This window comes from Xyrauchen texanus, chromosome 34 (assembly GCF_025860055.1).
Source record: "Xyrauchen texanus isolate HMW12.3.18 chromosome 34, RBS_HiC_50CHRs, whole genome shotgun sequence".
NCBI lineage: Eukaryota > Metazoa > Chordata > Actinopteri > Cypriniformes > Catostomidae > Xyrauchen > Xyrauchen texanus.
In genome coordinates, this window is record NC_068309.1 from 33,917,982 (window position 1) to 33,935,932 (window position 17,951).

A 17,951-nucleotide genomic window follows, 5' to 3' on the forward strand; every position below is an offset into this window, starting at 1 on the left:
GTGAAGACGCGAGGGGACAGAGACAGGCCGAAGGGGAGGACTTTGTACTGATATGCCTGGCCGTCGAACGCGAACCACAGGAAGGGACGATGTCGAGGGAGAATCGAGACGTGGAAGTACACGTCCTTCAGGTCTACCGCTGCGAACCAATCTAGATGCCGGACGCCAGATAGAATTTGTTTCTGGGTGAGCATTGTGAACGGGAGTTTGGACAAGGTCCGATTGAAAACTCGCAGGTCCAAGATCGGTCGTAAGCCGCCGCCTTTCTTGGGTACAACAAAGTAAGAGCTGTAGAAACCCTTCTTCGTTTCGGTTGGAGGGACGGCTCTATCACGTCCTTGATTAAAAGGGAGGCGATTTCTTCATGCAGGGACTGAGCATGTTGGTCGTGCACTGCGGAAAAATGAACGCCCGCGAAGGGGGGCGGAGACCTGGCAAACTGAATTGCGTAACCCAGTCGAATGGTCCGGTACAGCCAGCGCGACGGGTTGGGCAGTGAAAGCCATGCCTCTAAGCTCCGTGCTAGGGGCACCAAGGGGACGAGTATTTTGTACGTACCCAGCGGGGCTTCGCAGCGGTGCGGAACAGGTAACACGGCGTCGGGAAGCAACGTAGCGTCCCGAGGCTCTGGTGCTGAGAATAAACTCAAAGCACTTACCTTGCTCCGCGCACCCGGCAGGGGGCGGGTTCGTGACTGAGGAGGAGGTCTGATGCTGGCGTCCTCAGGACTCCTCTGAACCGGCCAGCCGGGGAACAGTCGTGGGGCTGAGGGCGGGGGCACCGCGTCCAGGGAGCCGGGACTGTTGAGGCCTGAAAGTAGAGTGCCGTGAGAACGGCATTTGCGGGCCACATGACCCAGAGACAAAGGAAATAGCTCTTTTATTGAGAATTTGGGTACCGCAGCCCCTGTTGAGGGGTGCGGCAAATGAAAAAACACAAGATTCTCTTCCCGGCCCTCCACCGGGGGACGGAGCGGTCTTACCACCTCCGGAGCTAACTTCTTGAACTCTGGGTACGTTGTCTCAGGAGCGCCTGGGAGCCTTCCGGGTCCTCGAGGGGGTCCATGAGACAGGGGGCGTACACTTCCCGCGGTTTGCTCGACGCCGGGGCTGAGAGCTGGGCCCGGGTTGAGGTGGAGCAGAAGGTCTTCTGGCCGCGGGAGGACGCCCTCGGCGAGCATACGGGGCATGGGCCGTGGCGGCAGGCTTGCGGCGAGGCATGATGTGGGAAATGGCCTCCGTCTGCTTCTTCACCATGGAGAACGGTGTCGCCGAAGAGGCCAAACTGGGAGACAGGGGCGTTGAGAAAGCGAGTGTTGTCAGCTTCATGCATCTCGACCAAGTTCAGCCATTGCTGGCGTTCCTGGACCACCAGCGTTGCCATCGCCTGCCCGAGCGCCTGTGCTGTGACCTTCGTCGCTCTCAGGGCGAGGTCGGTCGCTGAGCGCAGTTCCTGCAGCGTGTCGGGATCAGGGCCACCCCTGTGCATGTTTTGCAGTGCCTTGGCTTGGTGGATCTGCAGGAGAGCCATGGAATGCAGGGCGGAAGCGGCGCGTCCGGTGGCGCTGTAGGCCTTTGCGGTCAGCGAGGGTGTTGCTCTACAGGTCCGGGAAGGGAGTACAGGGCGGCCCTGCCAGGTGGTAGGGCTTCTGGGGCATAGATGGAGCGCAACAGCCCTATCCACCTGGGGAATCGCCATGACCGGGGGGGGTGCAAGGCTGTGAGCGGCGCCCAGCACCCAGGAACCAGTCGTCCAGCCGTGATGGCTGTGGGGAGGATGGAGGGTTCCAATCCAAGCCCACGCTGTTGGCTGCCCGGGAAAGCATATCGGACATCTGTGCGTCGGCCTCTTCCTGGGCATGCAGGCCCGAAGGCGGCAGCCCAGAGGAGTCCTCAGCATCAGATACCACACCCTCCGATTCTGCAGCGAACTCGTCTGCTTCCATCGCAAGAGGGTAGGCAGACTGGCTGTGAGGCGAGTCGCCGCCGCCTCGAGCGGGGACGGGAGTCAATGAGCGTGCCGTGGCGCGGGTGGTCCGAAGGGGGCATACCCGGCGGAGCTGCACCCGCTACCATCCCCGAATCGCCTCCATCGCCAGCCGCATCGTCCTCAATCCCGTAGGAAGACGGAGTGACGCGGGGGCGGCTGGAGTGGCTTGCTTACGGTTGTAAGCAAGCTGCGACCGCAACGTTGTCATGGTCATGTTCTCGCAGTGAGAACATGAACCATCCACAAACGCAGCCTCGGTGTGATCGCTACCCAGACACACGAGACAACGCCTGTGGCCGTCGGAAGCGGAGAGTACTCTACCGCATCCAGGAACAACACAGGGGCGGAAAGGCATCTTTATAAAGACGCATCCTTAAAAGGACTTCAACGCTGCTGTGTTTTGCTCTTTTACAGGAAATTACTCTTTTAAATAAAATCACTCTTTTATGAAAGAAAAGGACTCGTGAGACTTTATAGTCTGCACTGTCGAAGCGCTCAGGGGCAGGAAATGCACAGCTGTGCAAACAGGAGAAAGCCGCTGTTGTGCACCGTAGAATCCAACAGCATGCAGCAGAGGAATGACAGGAACTCTGTGTGTAACACGCAGCAATTGCAGACACGACCATCGGCTCCGAAGAAATTTTCTGAATGAACTCCCGTATTTGCGCCGCTTAAATTCCTGTATGTCCGGTGGCGGGACATGCAAATACTGGCTGCCAACTCTCATTGGCCTTTTTTCATAGATCAGAGGTGGATATCGGCGCTCAAGAGAGATCCCTAGTGTTGCTTCTCTGACACAACGTGGAGAGAGCGACAGAAGGGGAACATCTAATATTCGAGTTTGGGGGGCTCTTATTTTGGAAGACAACATCAGAATGTCCTGAAACATTGTAGTTGACACCTTGAGAAGGTGTCCTCTCCATATGAGGTGAAATTGGTCTGTGGAAGCTAGGACTTTTATTTTTATGATTTTCTGAATGTATGGACAAAACATCTAATATTCGAGTTTTGGGGGGCTCTTATTTTGGAATTCAACATCACAATGTCCTGAAACATTGTAGATCACACCTTGAGAAGGTGTCCTCCCCGTCTGAGGTGAAATTGGTCTGTGGAAACTAGGACTTTTATTTTTATGATTTTCTGAATGTGTAAACAAAACATCTAATATTCGAGTTTGGGGGGCTCTTATTTTGGAATTCAACATCAGAATGTCCTGAAACATTGTAGTTCACACCTTGAGAAGGTGTCCTCCCCATCTGAGGTGAAACTGGTCTGTGGAAACTAGGACTTTTATTTTTATGATTTTCTGAATGTGTAAACAAAACATCTAATATTCGAGTTTGGGGGGCTCTTATTTTGGAATTCAACATCAGAATGTCCTGAAACATTATAGTTCACACCTTGAGAAGGTGTCCTCCCCATCTGAGGTGAAATTGGTCTGTGGAAACTAGGACTTTTATTTTTATGATTTTCTGAATGTATGGACAAAAAAGGTAATATATCATTTTTTTGGGGGGCTCTTATTTTGGAATACAACATCAGAATGTCCTGAAACATTATAGTTCACACCTTGAGAAGGTGTCCTCCCCATCTGAGGTGAAATTGGTCTGTGGAAACTAGGACTTTCATTTTTATGATTTTCTGAATGTATGGACAAAAAAAGGTAATATATGAGTTTTGGGGGGTCTTATTTTGGACTTCAATATATCATGCAGTGACAGGTTGTGAGGTGTGCTAAAATCTTTCTTTCTTTCGTTCTGTCTTCCTTTCTTTCTGACAGACAGACAGACAGAATAAATGAATGCATGTGAAATTGCCTTAGCAGGAATTAACTTGTTTTAGTTCTGACGGTCATACCGCAATAACCAGTGTATACGCGCACCGCGAAATATAGGTGCGGCTAGTTTGACCGCTCATTTCGAAGTGGCGGCTGGCTTGACCGCAGTATCTCACTGGGGATATGCCTTACAGTAATTTGCTCCGAAAGTTCTAGTCACAATAATTAATTATATTATAACAACGAGTGGCACAAATCACTGTGTTCTACGAGGCAATTCTAAAAACGTGACACAGTTCACTGTATAATGTGAAACCTTAAAGTGATAGTTCTATCATCATTTACTCATCCTCATGCCATCTCAGATGGGTATGACTTTCTTCTGCTGAATACAAAAGAAGCTCTGTAGGTATTCACAATGCGAAGTGAATGTGGCCAGAAATTTGAAGGTCAAATAAGCACATAAAGGCAGCGTAAAAGTAATCCATATGACTACAGTAGTTTAATCCATGTCTTCAGAAGCAATATGATAGGTGTGGGGGAGAAACAGCTCAACATTTAAGTGCTTTTTTTTATACATTCTCCTCCCTGTCCAGTAGGCTGAAGAAAGTCAAAGTGGAGATTGATAGTAAAAAATGGACTGAAATATTGATCTGTTCAATTCATCTCATTCACACCTATCAAAAGTCTTCATTTGTGTTCAGCAGAAAAGAAGAAAGTCATTCACATTTTTGGGTGAACCATTCCTTTAAAGAGCCATGTCCAACTGATCTGACCCTTGAAAATTACTTTTGTTGGTGTAGCGTAACGCAGTCCGGTTGATTAAGTCATAAGTATTTTTGACTTGAATAAAACTTGTTAATTTAGGTTACCTGACAAAATATTTTACAGTTATACGTTTTAAGCTGTCTTGGTTCCAGGAGTGTTTTTACCATTCTTTTTTTCCATAGGGATTTCATATAGTCCATCACAAAAGAGCTGAATATTGGTGGACAGATATAGGATTTTTAAAGTCTGATGCCATTATCCAGAGAGCAGTGTGGACGATAGGCTGATATATCACAATTTAATATGATAGTAAATGTCATATACATAAAACTGCCAAAAATGTATTAACTATTATCTAGCATTACATTTACATAAAACTTTTTAAAGAAATACTATTTTGTATGATTTAGGTGTTACTGATGATACTGAACACAGTTGTCCAGCAACCGTATGACATTTACTTAAAGCGCACATGAAGTTGCTAATAGTAGTTATCTGATCTACAGTAATAATCTACTTACCGCTTATAGTTTACTCTGCCCGGATCGCCTGCTTGCACATCGAGTGTCACGGACTGGCCATCATGCGACATTCGTGAGTTAGAAGGACACGGTTTTGATCCAGGCTTGAAAATCATATACAAGTATGTGTACTTAACGTCTTTTATTAGGGAATGCACTACAATTCCAGGAAGCATTGCAAATGATGTAACTGAATTAAAAACGCTGGCAATATGTACTGATATTAGGTTGTTGATTATATGTATATACATGATATTTAAATCTTTTTGCAAAATATGAACATTATTAACAGTAGTTTGAGGGTGTAATGACACTCGATCATATTATTCACAGTGCGTCACAAAAGTGGGCAGTCGTTGCAGAGCTCTTCTGGTGCACTTTGTTTGCAGAGACTCTCTTATTGGTGGATATCTCTTTAGGATTATGGGTAGTGTTGTTCTTTCCCATGAATTTCACTATTATATTTATTTTAACAAATTGAAATAACAGGGACTACTACAGTATTTTACATAGAGTTGGAGATGTAAACAAACCCATAAACACCAAGTATTCAACTTGGACACATGACTCATACCGCACCCGTAAGTGATACTTAACATTGTGTGGCTTGATAAGTAGACGTGCACTATTTTCTATCATTTTAATCTATTGCATGGTGGTTGATAAAACTTGTGAAAAAAATCCCATATGTAGATTCATACTGAAGAAACCGGAAAATCAGCGAGTTAGGCTAGACTCTTTCAACTTGGAACAGTAAACAACCACCTGTCACACCTTAGTCATCACTTATCAACCACACAGAACACCTTAGCCACTACTGACAACACCCTAGCATTATGATGGTGATTATATTGCATGGGCAAGCACCACTTACATTCTTCAGAAGTAAAACATCAAGTATATTTTTACATCCAATTCAGAAGACAATTATGTGAGAGTGATTTATCACCACTATTCATCACATTATGACTGTGATAATGATGGAGAGAAAATGTGTGTAGGCTAAAGTGTCTGTATATAGACCACATTTATTTATAAATGCATAATTAATTCTGTAGCACAAGTTTTAAGCTTTAAACTTGGATGGGGTCCACAAGAAACAAAATATTAATAACTACAGTTTTGAACAACACAAAAATAGGTATCATTTTAAAGAAAAAACTGTATGCATGCAGGCATTATGACCAAAATTGAACAAGTGTTTGAAATTTGCTGACAAATCAGAAGTGTTCCATTTTGATAATTTATTAACAATTTTGCACTGGAAATATTTTTGTTGGTAAAAAAATAACACTCATCAAATAGCCATGTGTCATATGTTGTTGGGAAGCTCTTAAAGAGTAGAATTCAACCTTCCTGGTTTTACATTTGTTTTACTGACAGACAAAAATATAGTGAGTAATAGCTAGGTGTATGTCTTTGACATACATGTTTTATGTGAACAAGTGTTGCTCATATGACAAGTTTCATATGGCTTAAAATAAAAACAGCATAAAATACCATACCATTACTTAAGGGTGAAACCTGGGGTGATCATCATTAAAATGAGCCCATACACAATGTAATTGGATGCATAGATTATTATTATCACATAATGTGCTCTCTGACTAAAAACATGTTAGCGTTCCTGGATCAGATGATTGTAGCATCGAGGGCCTGGGTAGCTCAGCGAGTAAAGACGCTGACTACAATCCTTGGAGTCGCGAGTTTGAATCCAGGGTGTGCTGAGTGACTCCTAAGCAACTAAATTGGCCCGGTTGCTAGGGAGGGTAGAATCACATGGGGTAATCTCCTCATGGTTGCTATAATGTGGTTCTCGCTCTCAGTGGGGCACGTGGCGAGTTGTGCGTGGATGCCGCGGAGAATGGCGGGAAGCCTCCACGTGCGCTGTGTCTCCTCAGTAACATGCTCAACAAGCCATGTGATAAGATGCTCTGATTGGGTTCAGATTGCTCCAACCAGTGGTGATGCTGCATTCCAGACTTCCGTCCTCAGTGCGTGTCAATCACACGTCACCGTCACATGAACGCATACCAAATGAATAAACACATGCGTAGTCTTCCAAATGCTAGCTATTTCACAAGATAAACAGTGATTGATACACAAACAATTCCTCTAACATCCTCTTTTTACCTCTAACATTTATTATTACATATACAAACATTTCCTCGTGAAAACCAAGCTCCAGTTTATGCTTTGAAGTCACGCCATCTTGTAAATTACATCAAATGACGCAACTCGATGAAGTCGGGGTTCATTGATCAGTCCCGAGTTCACAAGGCAGATATCCGATTTCAAGCGGCATTCCAGTTTACATTTTCAAGTTGGAGGTGGGAACATCCTGAATTCCGACTTGTCTGTAAAGTCAATTGTCAAAAGAATAGTGCTCCATATTTGGACAGAGTCATGTGATCACTCTAATTACATATGGCCACCAGGAGATGGTGCCAAGTACATGACACCGACTAAATGATGACTCGAATGGCACAGAATCATTCTGCGAAATCTCATGACTAAAATCACATCTGCATACCATGCAAACCTGTAGTCATTGTTGTGCTTGCATGTGCAAGTTCTTCTGTACAATTATCATCTTTTAGTTGTCTTTTGGACACTTGATGTTTTTGGACTCTAGGATAAATTATTTTTGTACTGTTATAAATTTTGATTGCTTTGTCAAATTAAAACAAAATGTTACTGTCACAAGTGATATGATTGGGAACAAAACAAAAGCAGTTTTTCCAGAGCTACCATCTATACACCCAGAGATATATAATGTATAACCAGAAAAATAATAATAATAAAAAAAGTTTTTTAGGCTGAGTGTCTCAGAATTTATCATCTATATAATAATTTTTTTTAAAAGCTTTCTCTAAAATAATACCAAACACTTCACCCTCCTTGTTTTATTGAGTTATATGCTTTTAAAATGATTTCTTATTAACATTCATTTTTATAAACATATTAAAGCAGCAAAGCACAAAACAATGCCCAGGACAAATTAAACATCTAACATTTCTTGGAAATGCTGACAAGGTCACAAAGATATTTTAAGCACTTAAAGGTCAGTTTGGTTAACAGCATTTTGCAAATGTGCGACCTTTGCCTGACTCATTTTTTTAAATGGATGACAGTGTTGTTTAGACAAGCTAAGATGCAGACAGCCCAGGAATCAGTCCAGTAGGTCATGACATACATACAGCACCTGAACTTCATTCCCTTTTTTAATTTATAAACAGCATATTCTGCCTCTCTTGGGGAAAAAAGACAAAATCAACAAATAGGAATTTCTACATAATAGCATAAACCTTGCACATGTGAAAATTCTGTCTAACTTTGACAGGTTCTCTGTTATTTCAAAGAACACTTGTCATTACTGAGATTGAGAACTTTAATGTCAACCCAAGCTGTATTGGAAACCTAGAACATTCTATCACTGAAAGTGGCCTATATTTATTTATATATTTAAAAATTTATTTTGTGTGGCTAAATGTAACCAGGTAGGAAAATTAAGTCCAACTAAATGCATTGGTTTTCTCTGCCATTTTAGATGTGTTTATTGTAAAGGTTTAAACAAAAAATAAGTACCAGTAATTAGACCACTCACATTGTAATGACACTGAAAATATATATCAGCTCTGTAGGTCCATACAAAGCAAGGGAATGGTGATCAGGCCTTTGAAGCTCCAAAAAAAAGGAGATAAAAGTAATCCATATGCAGGGTTGGGGAGTAATTGAATACATGTAACAGGATTACGTATTTAAAATATAAAATAAATGTAACTATTCCACTACAGTTACAATTTAAATAATTGGTAATTACAATACAGCTACATTCAAAAAGTATTTTGATTACTGTAGAGATTACTCTGCATTTTCATTGTCATTTGTTTCATTTAATATTTAGTGCTTTCAGATGTAAAACATTTATACATATAGCATTTGAACAGCGGTGAAACACTTTCTTATGATGTGTTACATTCATACGAGCAGACAGAGAAGTACGTTTGAAAAAATAGAAATAAACATTGTGAAAACAGTATACGCTCACCTAAAAGGATTATTAGGAACACCATACTAATACTGTGTTTGACCCCCTTTCGCCTTCAGAACTGTCTTAATTCTACGTGGCATTGATTCAACAAGGTGCTGAAAGCATTCTTAAGAAATGTTGGCCCATATTGATAGGATAGCATCTTGCAGTTGATGGAGATTTGTGGGATGCACATCCAGGGCACGAAGCTCCCGTTCCACCACATCCCAAAGATGCTCTATTGGGTTGAGATCTGGTGACTGTGGGAGCCATTTTAGTACAGTGAACTCATTGTCATGTTCAAGAAACCAATTTGAAATGATTCGAGCTTTGTGACATGGTGCATTATCCTGCTGGAAGTAGCCATCAGAGGATGGGTACATGGTGGCCATAAAGGGATGGACATGGTCAGAAACAATGCTCAGGTAGGCCGTGGCATTTAAACGATGCCCAATTGGCACTAAGGGGCCTAAAGTGTGCCAAGAAAACATCCCCCACACCATTACACCACCACCAGCCTGCACAGTGGTAACAAGGCATGATGGATCCATGTTCTCATTCTGTTTACGCCAAATTCTGACTCTACCATCTGAATGTCTCAACAGAAATCGAGACTCATCAGACCAGGCAACATTTTTCCAGTCTTCAACTGTCCAATTTTGGTGAGCTCTTGCAAATTGTAGCGGAGATGATTGGTACCCGGTGGGGTCTTCTGCTGTTGTAGCCCATCCGCCTCAAGGTTGTGCGTGTTGTGGCTTCACAAATGCTTTGCTGCATACCTCGGTTGTAACGAGTGGTTATTTCAGGCAAAGTTGCTCTTCTATCAGCTTGAATCAGTCAGCCCATTCTCCTCTGACCTCTAGCATCAACAAGGCATTTTCGCCCACAGGACTGCCGCATACTGGATGTTTTTCCCTTTTCACACCATTCTTTGTAAACCCTAGAAATGGTTGTGCGTGAAAATCCCATTAACTGAGCAGACTGTGAAATACTCAGACCGGCCCGTCTGGCACCAACAACCATGCCACGCTCAAAATTGCTTAAATCACCTTTCTTTCCCATTCTGACATTCAGTTTGGAGTTCAGGAGATTGTCTTGACCAGGACCACACCCCTAAATGCACTGAAGAAACTGCCATGTGATTGGTTGATTAGATAATTGCATTAATGAGAAATTGAACAGGTGTTCCTAATAATCCTTTAGGTGAGTGTGTGTGTGTATATATATATATATATATATATATATATATATATATATATATATATATATATATATATATATATATATATATATATATATATATATATATATATATATATATATATATATATATATCTCGCACCAGACTGATGAGAAATTACCAATCCTTCCACGGTGAACACTTAACTCATGAATATTAATGATGGCATTCGGAAGTTGATTCGTTAAGACATGCTACGTAATTAATGGTCATGAGCCAAAATGTCTCCGTTATGTATGTAACCGTGGCTCCCTGAGATGAAGGGAACGAGACATTGCATCACAAAGCTGACCCTATGGGTGTTTCCTTCTACACGACATAGTTGAATCCCTTCTAAAATAATGCCAATTCTAAAATTGGCTATGGTGTTTAAGCCCTGCCCTTTTAGGCGCAAAGCTGTCCGGTATAAAAGCAGGTGCGCAAACACCATTATTAAGAATTTTCTAACAGAGACAAAGAGCACATAGCTCGGACATTAAAAAAAAAACTCAGAGTCTGTAGTGCGGACAGTTTACGCAATGTTTCGTTCCATTCATCACAGGGAACCGAGGTTACATACATAACAGAAACGTTCCCTTACGATTCAGTTCACTTGACAGTGCGTCACTAAGCTGATGCTATGGGGAATAGATTCTCATCATGCCGCACCACAAACAAAACCCTCCCAGAGTGGAAAACATGACACCGCAGTCCCGTGGGATGGCGATTGCCATGAGTATGTGGCAAGTGAATAACCCTCATGGTGAGCAATGGATACATGAACTATAGTCCCCTTCACAATCCCAGTTGGAAAGGAAGTTTTATTTATAATGAAAGTGCTTTGTGACTTTATGGGAAATTAAAATGGCCTGAATGCAGGTGGTTGTGTAAAATGCCCGTACTTAAAAGAGTATTATAAGTGTATATTTGGCCAACGAAATGGCAAGCACTCTAGACAGAGAGGACTTGCAATGTGAGAGAGACTACGTCTAGGTTGTAAAACCTTGCAAATGTGTTTTGAGGAGTCCATCCTTCAGCAAAACATGTCTTGGAAGGACACACCATTCGCCCAATTGCAAGCCCATGAAGAGGCCATGCCTCTAGTTGTGTGTGCTTTAACACCAATTGGGGAATTTGCCCCCTGTGACTCATAAGCCAGGGCGATCGCATCAAAGATCCAGTGAGAAAGTCTACCTTTGTAGGCGGACGTTCCTTTCATAACATCGTCCTCCATAACACACAAAGAGCTGGTCAGACAGTCTAAAGTGGCGGGTGTGCTCAACACGTGTTAATAATAAATGCAAGGACTGTTCCTCATCCAAATTAAATGGAGGAAAAAAGGCTTAAAAGGTGAACCACCTGCGCTCTAAAGGGCATAGCTAAAACCTTAGGCAAATAGCCTTTTCTGGGTTTGACAGATGTTTCCGTTTCCTCTGGAGGAGACCACTCGAGACAGAGCTCTTCGACAGCCCTTGAAAGGACGCAAAGGACATTTCCTGCATAGGGCCGAAGCGCATCACGCACATACTGTATCAGCATAGAGATTGAGGGACTTGCAGGGCGAGTGCTGGAACAAATACATCCCGTTCGACCTCGCGGCCCTGCAGTGCCACCTCATGTGATCCCTCAGGTGTCACAGAAGAGGCAGGTGGGAGGCTGAATCGTCCCTCAGAAAAAGGGTGATTCACGAGCGAATCGTCTTGAGACTCATGCCCTCACAGTGAGGGCAGTCTGTCTCCATGAAAGCGGTCTCTGCATGGGCAGCTATCATGTTGATCTGATAGCAGGATGTGTCGCATAAGGAACAGTTACAGAGCGACATCTTAAAAAGACGCGGACACGTAAGCGGCTCTTTTATATTCTGCATACATGCATACATACATACACACAATATGCAATAGCAATAAAGGACACTCAGGCCAAAGCACTGCATGGAGGTTTGTCACTGAAGCGAGGACCCGTTCGCCAACGATGAGTCAACAGCGAGGTGTAGAATGTCCGCCAGAACACTGCAAGGAAGTGAAGAGTCTTCTAAGCTTGTAAAGATTCCGTCTGCTGGCTTGTATATATCGATGGTGACAAATGGAGAGGGCTTCTAAGGCGAGAGATCAATCGCTGTCTTGAAGGAAGGAAATTCTGAGGAATGGTGTTTACACACCCACTTTTATACCGGACAGCTTTGCGCCTAAAAGGGCGGGCTTAAACACCATTGCCAATTTTAAAATTGGTGTCATTGTAGAAGGGTTTCAAGTAGGTCATGTAGGACACTCCCATAGAGTCAGCTTAGTGACACAATGTCAAGTGAGCTGAATCGTAAGGGAACTACACCAGAGTAGGAATGTTTCTCGGCAACAGCATGTGTTCTTAATTATAGCACTGAACGTAATTTGAGAGGGGAATAAGTTTAAAGATATCAAGGCTAAACACAGATATAACACATATGCTCATTACAAACAGAAAATATTCCTCTAATAACACTACACCGTTTTACCATAATTCTTTGACCATTGCAGTATGGCAATATCATGTCATAAAAATCATTCGTTACACAACCATTCATCATTCGTATAAAAAAAAAAAAAACTTTAACCGGTATTAAAAAAAAAATTTGCCATATAAATTTTGTGGTAAATCAACATTATTCAAAATATGCTGTTAATTGAGCTTAACTTGTTTTGAACCCAGAATATTCCTTTAAAAACTGTTTTACTGGATAACCATTCCACCGAAAGAAAATACCAGCACAAGTGGAATGTGGATTCAAGTTTTTATTAAAATCATGTAAAAGTTACCTGTAGTGCACTGCTTTCTACAAGCTGTCATGTATTTTAGATTAGATACATATTTGCAACACATTTATCCCTGCATTCAGTTAACTGTATATCAGCTCCTGAATTTACATGTTTTAGTTTGCAAATTCACAGTTGTAAAACAGCAAATCATTGTGTGAAGTAAAAAATAATAATAATAAAAAATAAAAAAAAATCTAATTTTCAGCCATGTTTTTGGGTTTTTTGGACTAACCACACCAAAAGCATCGGTGTTTAGCCAGGCCAAAAAAAAAATACAAAATCTATTAGAAAAATGTGTTATTTTTGCAGTCAGTAATGTGATTGTAAGGGAAAAAACCAAGACTCCCAAATGAAATCAATCATTTATTGGAGTCACAAAAATTACAATAGAAATAACAGCAGTTCATCTTGCTAGTGCATTAGCCATTATTGCAACTGAAGAGCAATATTAAAACTATATTACAACTATCACGTTATTTAACAAATGCAAACATTTAAAGCACACAAAAAAGAGACAAAACAAAGAACAGACAAGCAAGCATATCCATCAAATTCTAGTACTTGAATGCTAATGCTCTTCACGGATGGGCGTGCAGCCAGAGAAGAAGCTGTTTTTGAAGTTATTCAGGCCTCGCTTGTTCCTCCGGAGGAAGCTGGCAGTGCTGTTCATGCTTTCTGCTTCATCGCTGTCACTCTCATTGTCAACGGGGACGGGTTTCTTTTCAAGCTTCAGGTCTGCAGGCAGGTGGCCCATGTCTCCAATCTCCTGCTCATCATATGGTAAACAATTGCAATTTTGAATTGATAGTTAAAGATAAAAGCATAATCCTTCTGCCAAAAACAGCTGGTTAATTTTACTTAACACCTTGATCAATTTGTGGTATATGTATCATGGTTTTTAAAATGTTGTTACTATAACAAATCTTTAGTAACCATGATTTTAGGCAGAATCTGATTCTTATGACCATTGTTTTGGTTTTCCTGTACTATTACTACAGGATTTGAAATGAATATCATGGTATTTGAATTTTTCCCAACAGAATAAACTTTGTTTGACTGTTTCAAATGTATTTTTGACATTTATTTCTGAGCGAATTACAAAGCACATTGCCGTAAGTATATCAGAGACTTAAGGGTGAGCAAATAATCACCATTTTCATTTTGGGGTGAAATGTCCCTTTAAAAAGCTACATGGTGACACAAATGACAAAAAAATGACATTTGGTCCTACCTTCTTAGTAGGTGGTACACTAGGAGGTCTGAAAAATGTGGCATCTCGGGGGCTGACCGCTGTGGGGTCCTCAGGAACTGCGACAGAGTCTTTGGACACATCAATAATCTCAGTCTGGTCCTGAAGACAATGATGAAAGATATAACCTCAAACAACTAGTCACAAAACCAGCATTGCCTCTTTAAAAAAAACATATTCTACTTACCGCACTGCGATTCTCCATGTTGCGGCATTTCTCGTGGTCACAGAGACAGTTTTCCCCACAGGTCATTCTTCCCTTACGGCAGCGACAAAGCTTGTTAACACAGCGACCACGACACGCACACTAGAGGTGACCGGATCAACGGTAAACAAAAACAGATTGCTTAAAAGCTACAACACACTAAAAGGATAGAAAAATGACATATGTGATGTAATATCACAGAACCTTTAGATTTTAAAGAATTCAAACTATAACTTTGGTCATATTCAGAACCAAATAATAAAATATAATAATAATTTCCTTTATGCAAAATAAAATTTAAGCCAACATTAAGGACCATTCATATTTTGATTTTACATTTAAGCATATTCTACCCCCAAATTCTCATTACACATCCAAACATATTACTTGTATGCTTCCCCGAAGATTGCACATTTTTGTCCCCTGTATTACAGTAAAAGATGCTATTGTACAATGATATGTTATATTAAAATCTGCGAAAATGAAAGGTAGCACCAAAGGAAGTCCTACTTCGATATGTAAATAATTATCCATTTAAATAATTTACAGTATATTTTGTTCACGTGGCAGTAATTTAATGACCATCTGTTCTAGGGATGCACTGATACCGCTTTTTCTCTTCCGGAAATCTCAGTATTGGCCGATCCCAATCCGATACCAGTGTTGTTTTTTGTATAATCAGTTTAGAATATCTTTACATATTAAAGAGTACACCCAATTAGTTCCACACAATAATGTAAAGAAACACAAACCTCTAACTACACATTATTTCAATATAAATGTATAGATTATTTAGAAACTCTTTATTATTAACTAGTTAACTGGATAATGTAGCAGCAAAATTAACAGTAATTCCAGTGTAAGTCATCAGTAGAAAAGACAACATTTTTTTCCCCCGCAAAACATTTTCAACTAGTATCTGGACTTTAAAGGATTCAGATCTCTTTTTTGTTCAGTTTAGTTGCAAGACATCAGCTCACTTTTCATTCACAGTTATTTTTTGGAACCAATTCATTATAATAGCATTGTATAGTAATACATCTCCGCACCGTAAACTTTTAAACCCTCACGCTTTTATTTTGACATTCTGAACTCTCCAGGAAGTTCTGTAAGTGTGTCTGATTTTAGGAAGTTCACAATAGTTTAATTCACTTCTTATTCAAATTCTGGTCAAATGCACCTCAGGTGCCGTTCTAAATGCATATAATGTGTAAACCGAAGTATTGAGCATCTACATCTGAGATGTTGTTCTTGAGTAGCGCTCAAATATTGCGCACAGTGTGAAGGCTAAAAACAGCCGCGCGTGTGTGTAAACATAGCAGCGCCACTCAATGCGCTAGTGCTGCATGTACATATTATATAGTTACTTATAAAACACAGCCTTTTGTGATTGACAGAGCTATCGCACATCTTCAAGTGGCTTTGAATAAAATGCACGAGTCATATGAACTCCGTAATGAGCAAGACAAACACACAGTATCGGATTTGGATCGGCTCATCAGACCGATACCTGATCCGTTTAAAAATCTCAGTATGGGAGCCATTATCGATCCAGGTATCGGATCGGTGCATTCCTAATCTGTTCCTGCATTGCGGTTAGGAGAAATGGTGTGTAAAATGTGCATAACTCATGAAAATCATGTGACAAATCTTAATGGCCCTACAACTAGGCTTTATTTTCCACAAGAAAACAAAAATGTATGAATTTATTTTTTGTATTATTATTTTGGAGTAATATGGGCCCTCAAGTTTTACAATCCACATGTCCAGCTTTATAAGCCTCACCCCCGTCCTTTTGGACTTCTTGGAGGGTCGTTGCATTCTGTCTTTTTTCTCTGGACGCCACTCGTCCTCCTCTTTCTCAGACTCTGATGGAGAGATCAGCTCATCCAGATCTATGGTCTCCTGCAGACGAGCACGTGCAGTCGAGTAGTTTTTGGCTTTGGGCTTGAGGTGAAAGACATGACAAAAGCTCAGCATTCAGAGTCAACAACAACAGAAGAAATTACATTTGAATTTCCAAACAACAAAATCAAAAAGATGCAGTATGTAGCAGTGAGGTTTACCTTAGGAGGAACATATTCAAAAGATGTATCCTTTGACTCATTCACAGCAGAGAGGACTTTCTTGGCACTGGTCAACTGGGCCAGTAGTAATTTCTATTGGGATTAAATGTAGAAAATAAATATTATACACATTACATGGAAACCTCAGAGTTGCACACTGACAGCTATTAAATCACTATGTCAAGTCTCTGCTGTTGGTTGCTAGTAGCGCTCTTATGATTGTAAAAATGCTCAGATACCAAAAACTGATACCACCTGATGTACGAATGTCATTACATAAACATTCAGCGCAATAATTAAAATCAAGTTCTGTCCTAGTGAGATTATTTAGCCGCAAAGCTGCTATTTAATTACATTAATTATAGTTTGAATGTGCTGCCTGCTTCAAATGTGAGTGCTTGTGATTGCGTGGAGAGGACTGCAGATTCAATTTGTAACATGAAACACAGAGTACATACTTAAATAGCAGCCGTCTGCAGTTTAATAATCACTTGAATTCACATAGCGACCAGCTTTTCTGGATTGACCATCATAACACATCATAATTTGAATGAAAAAATGTATGATAGAAATATATCACTACTGTAGTATTAAGAAATATTCACTGTAAATCAATAGTAATTGTATTATATTTAAGTAATATCTCACAATGTTGTGTTTTGGATTGTGCAGTGATGTTCTGTATAAAAGCTTTTCATTTTATAAAAAGAATTCAATATTATGATCAATTAATTATTTTCATTTGATTTAAATTTTATGCATTCATTTATTTATTTAAACACCATTTTGATGATAAAATTGTAAAACTGTTGACATGGAACTCTGATGAAGTATCACTCATGGGACATCCCTAAAATAAAGCATGTAGGATATGCAGAATAAGAATTACAAAAATGTTTTAGAAGTGCAAATCTTTATAATTTTTTTCTACTACAGAATACTGTCTGTTGATTTATTGTTTATTTTGTGTCATTGTTGGTTTGATGTCGGGCCACTGGGATGTGTTTGTGTGGGGTGGGAATGTTCGGAGGGAAGGGTTTAGGTTTATGTAATGTATTTCCATGTTTCCTTATATGTTTATTTGATTTGTCAATGGAATAAATAAAAAGTTAATTGCAAAAAAGAACTATGTTATTATAATGCAAATATATTATGGCCTAATATACTATAGTTAATACAGTTAGCGTTACTATAGTAAATTCATGCTAAATGTCAGAATATTGATGTGTGAATTGAAAAGTCTTCTAATTTATGAGAAACAGATAAATATTTAAGTCCTTTTTTCCTTTTGTTTTTTGGCAATTTGCATTCTTCGTCCATATTGACACCTAC

The 17,951-nt window shown here is 40.7% G+C and overlaps 1 protein-coding gene across 2 annotated transcripts in view; it reads right to left on the minus strand.

The window, feature by feature from the left end:
• Positions 1–13,094: 13,094 nt before the first annotated feature.
• Positions 13,095–17,951, minus strand: part of LOC127627883 (chromosome-associated kinesin KIF4-like) — a 39,728-nt gene continuing 34,871 nt past the window's right edge. For both annotated transcript variants that reach the window (XM_052104480.1, XM_052104481.1), the window contains 5 exons: positions 16,620–16,712; positions 16,339–16,500; positions 14,536–14,655; positions 14,331–14,450; positions 13,095–13,865 (listed from right to left, as the gene is read on the minus strand). In XM_052104480.1, the coding sequence (XP_051960440.1) occupies positions 13,668–13,865; positions 14,331–14,450; positions 14,536–14,655; positions 16,339–16,500; positions 16,620–16,712 (693 nt within the window). In that variant the 3' untranslated portion in view covers positions 13,095–13,667. The remainder of the gene's footprint in view (positions 13,866–14,330; positions 14,451–14,535; positions 14,656–16,338; positions 16,501–16,619; positions 16,713–17,951) is intronic.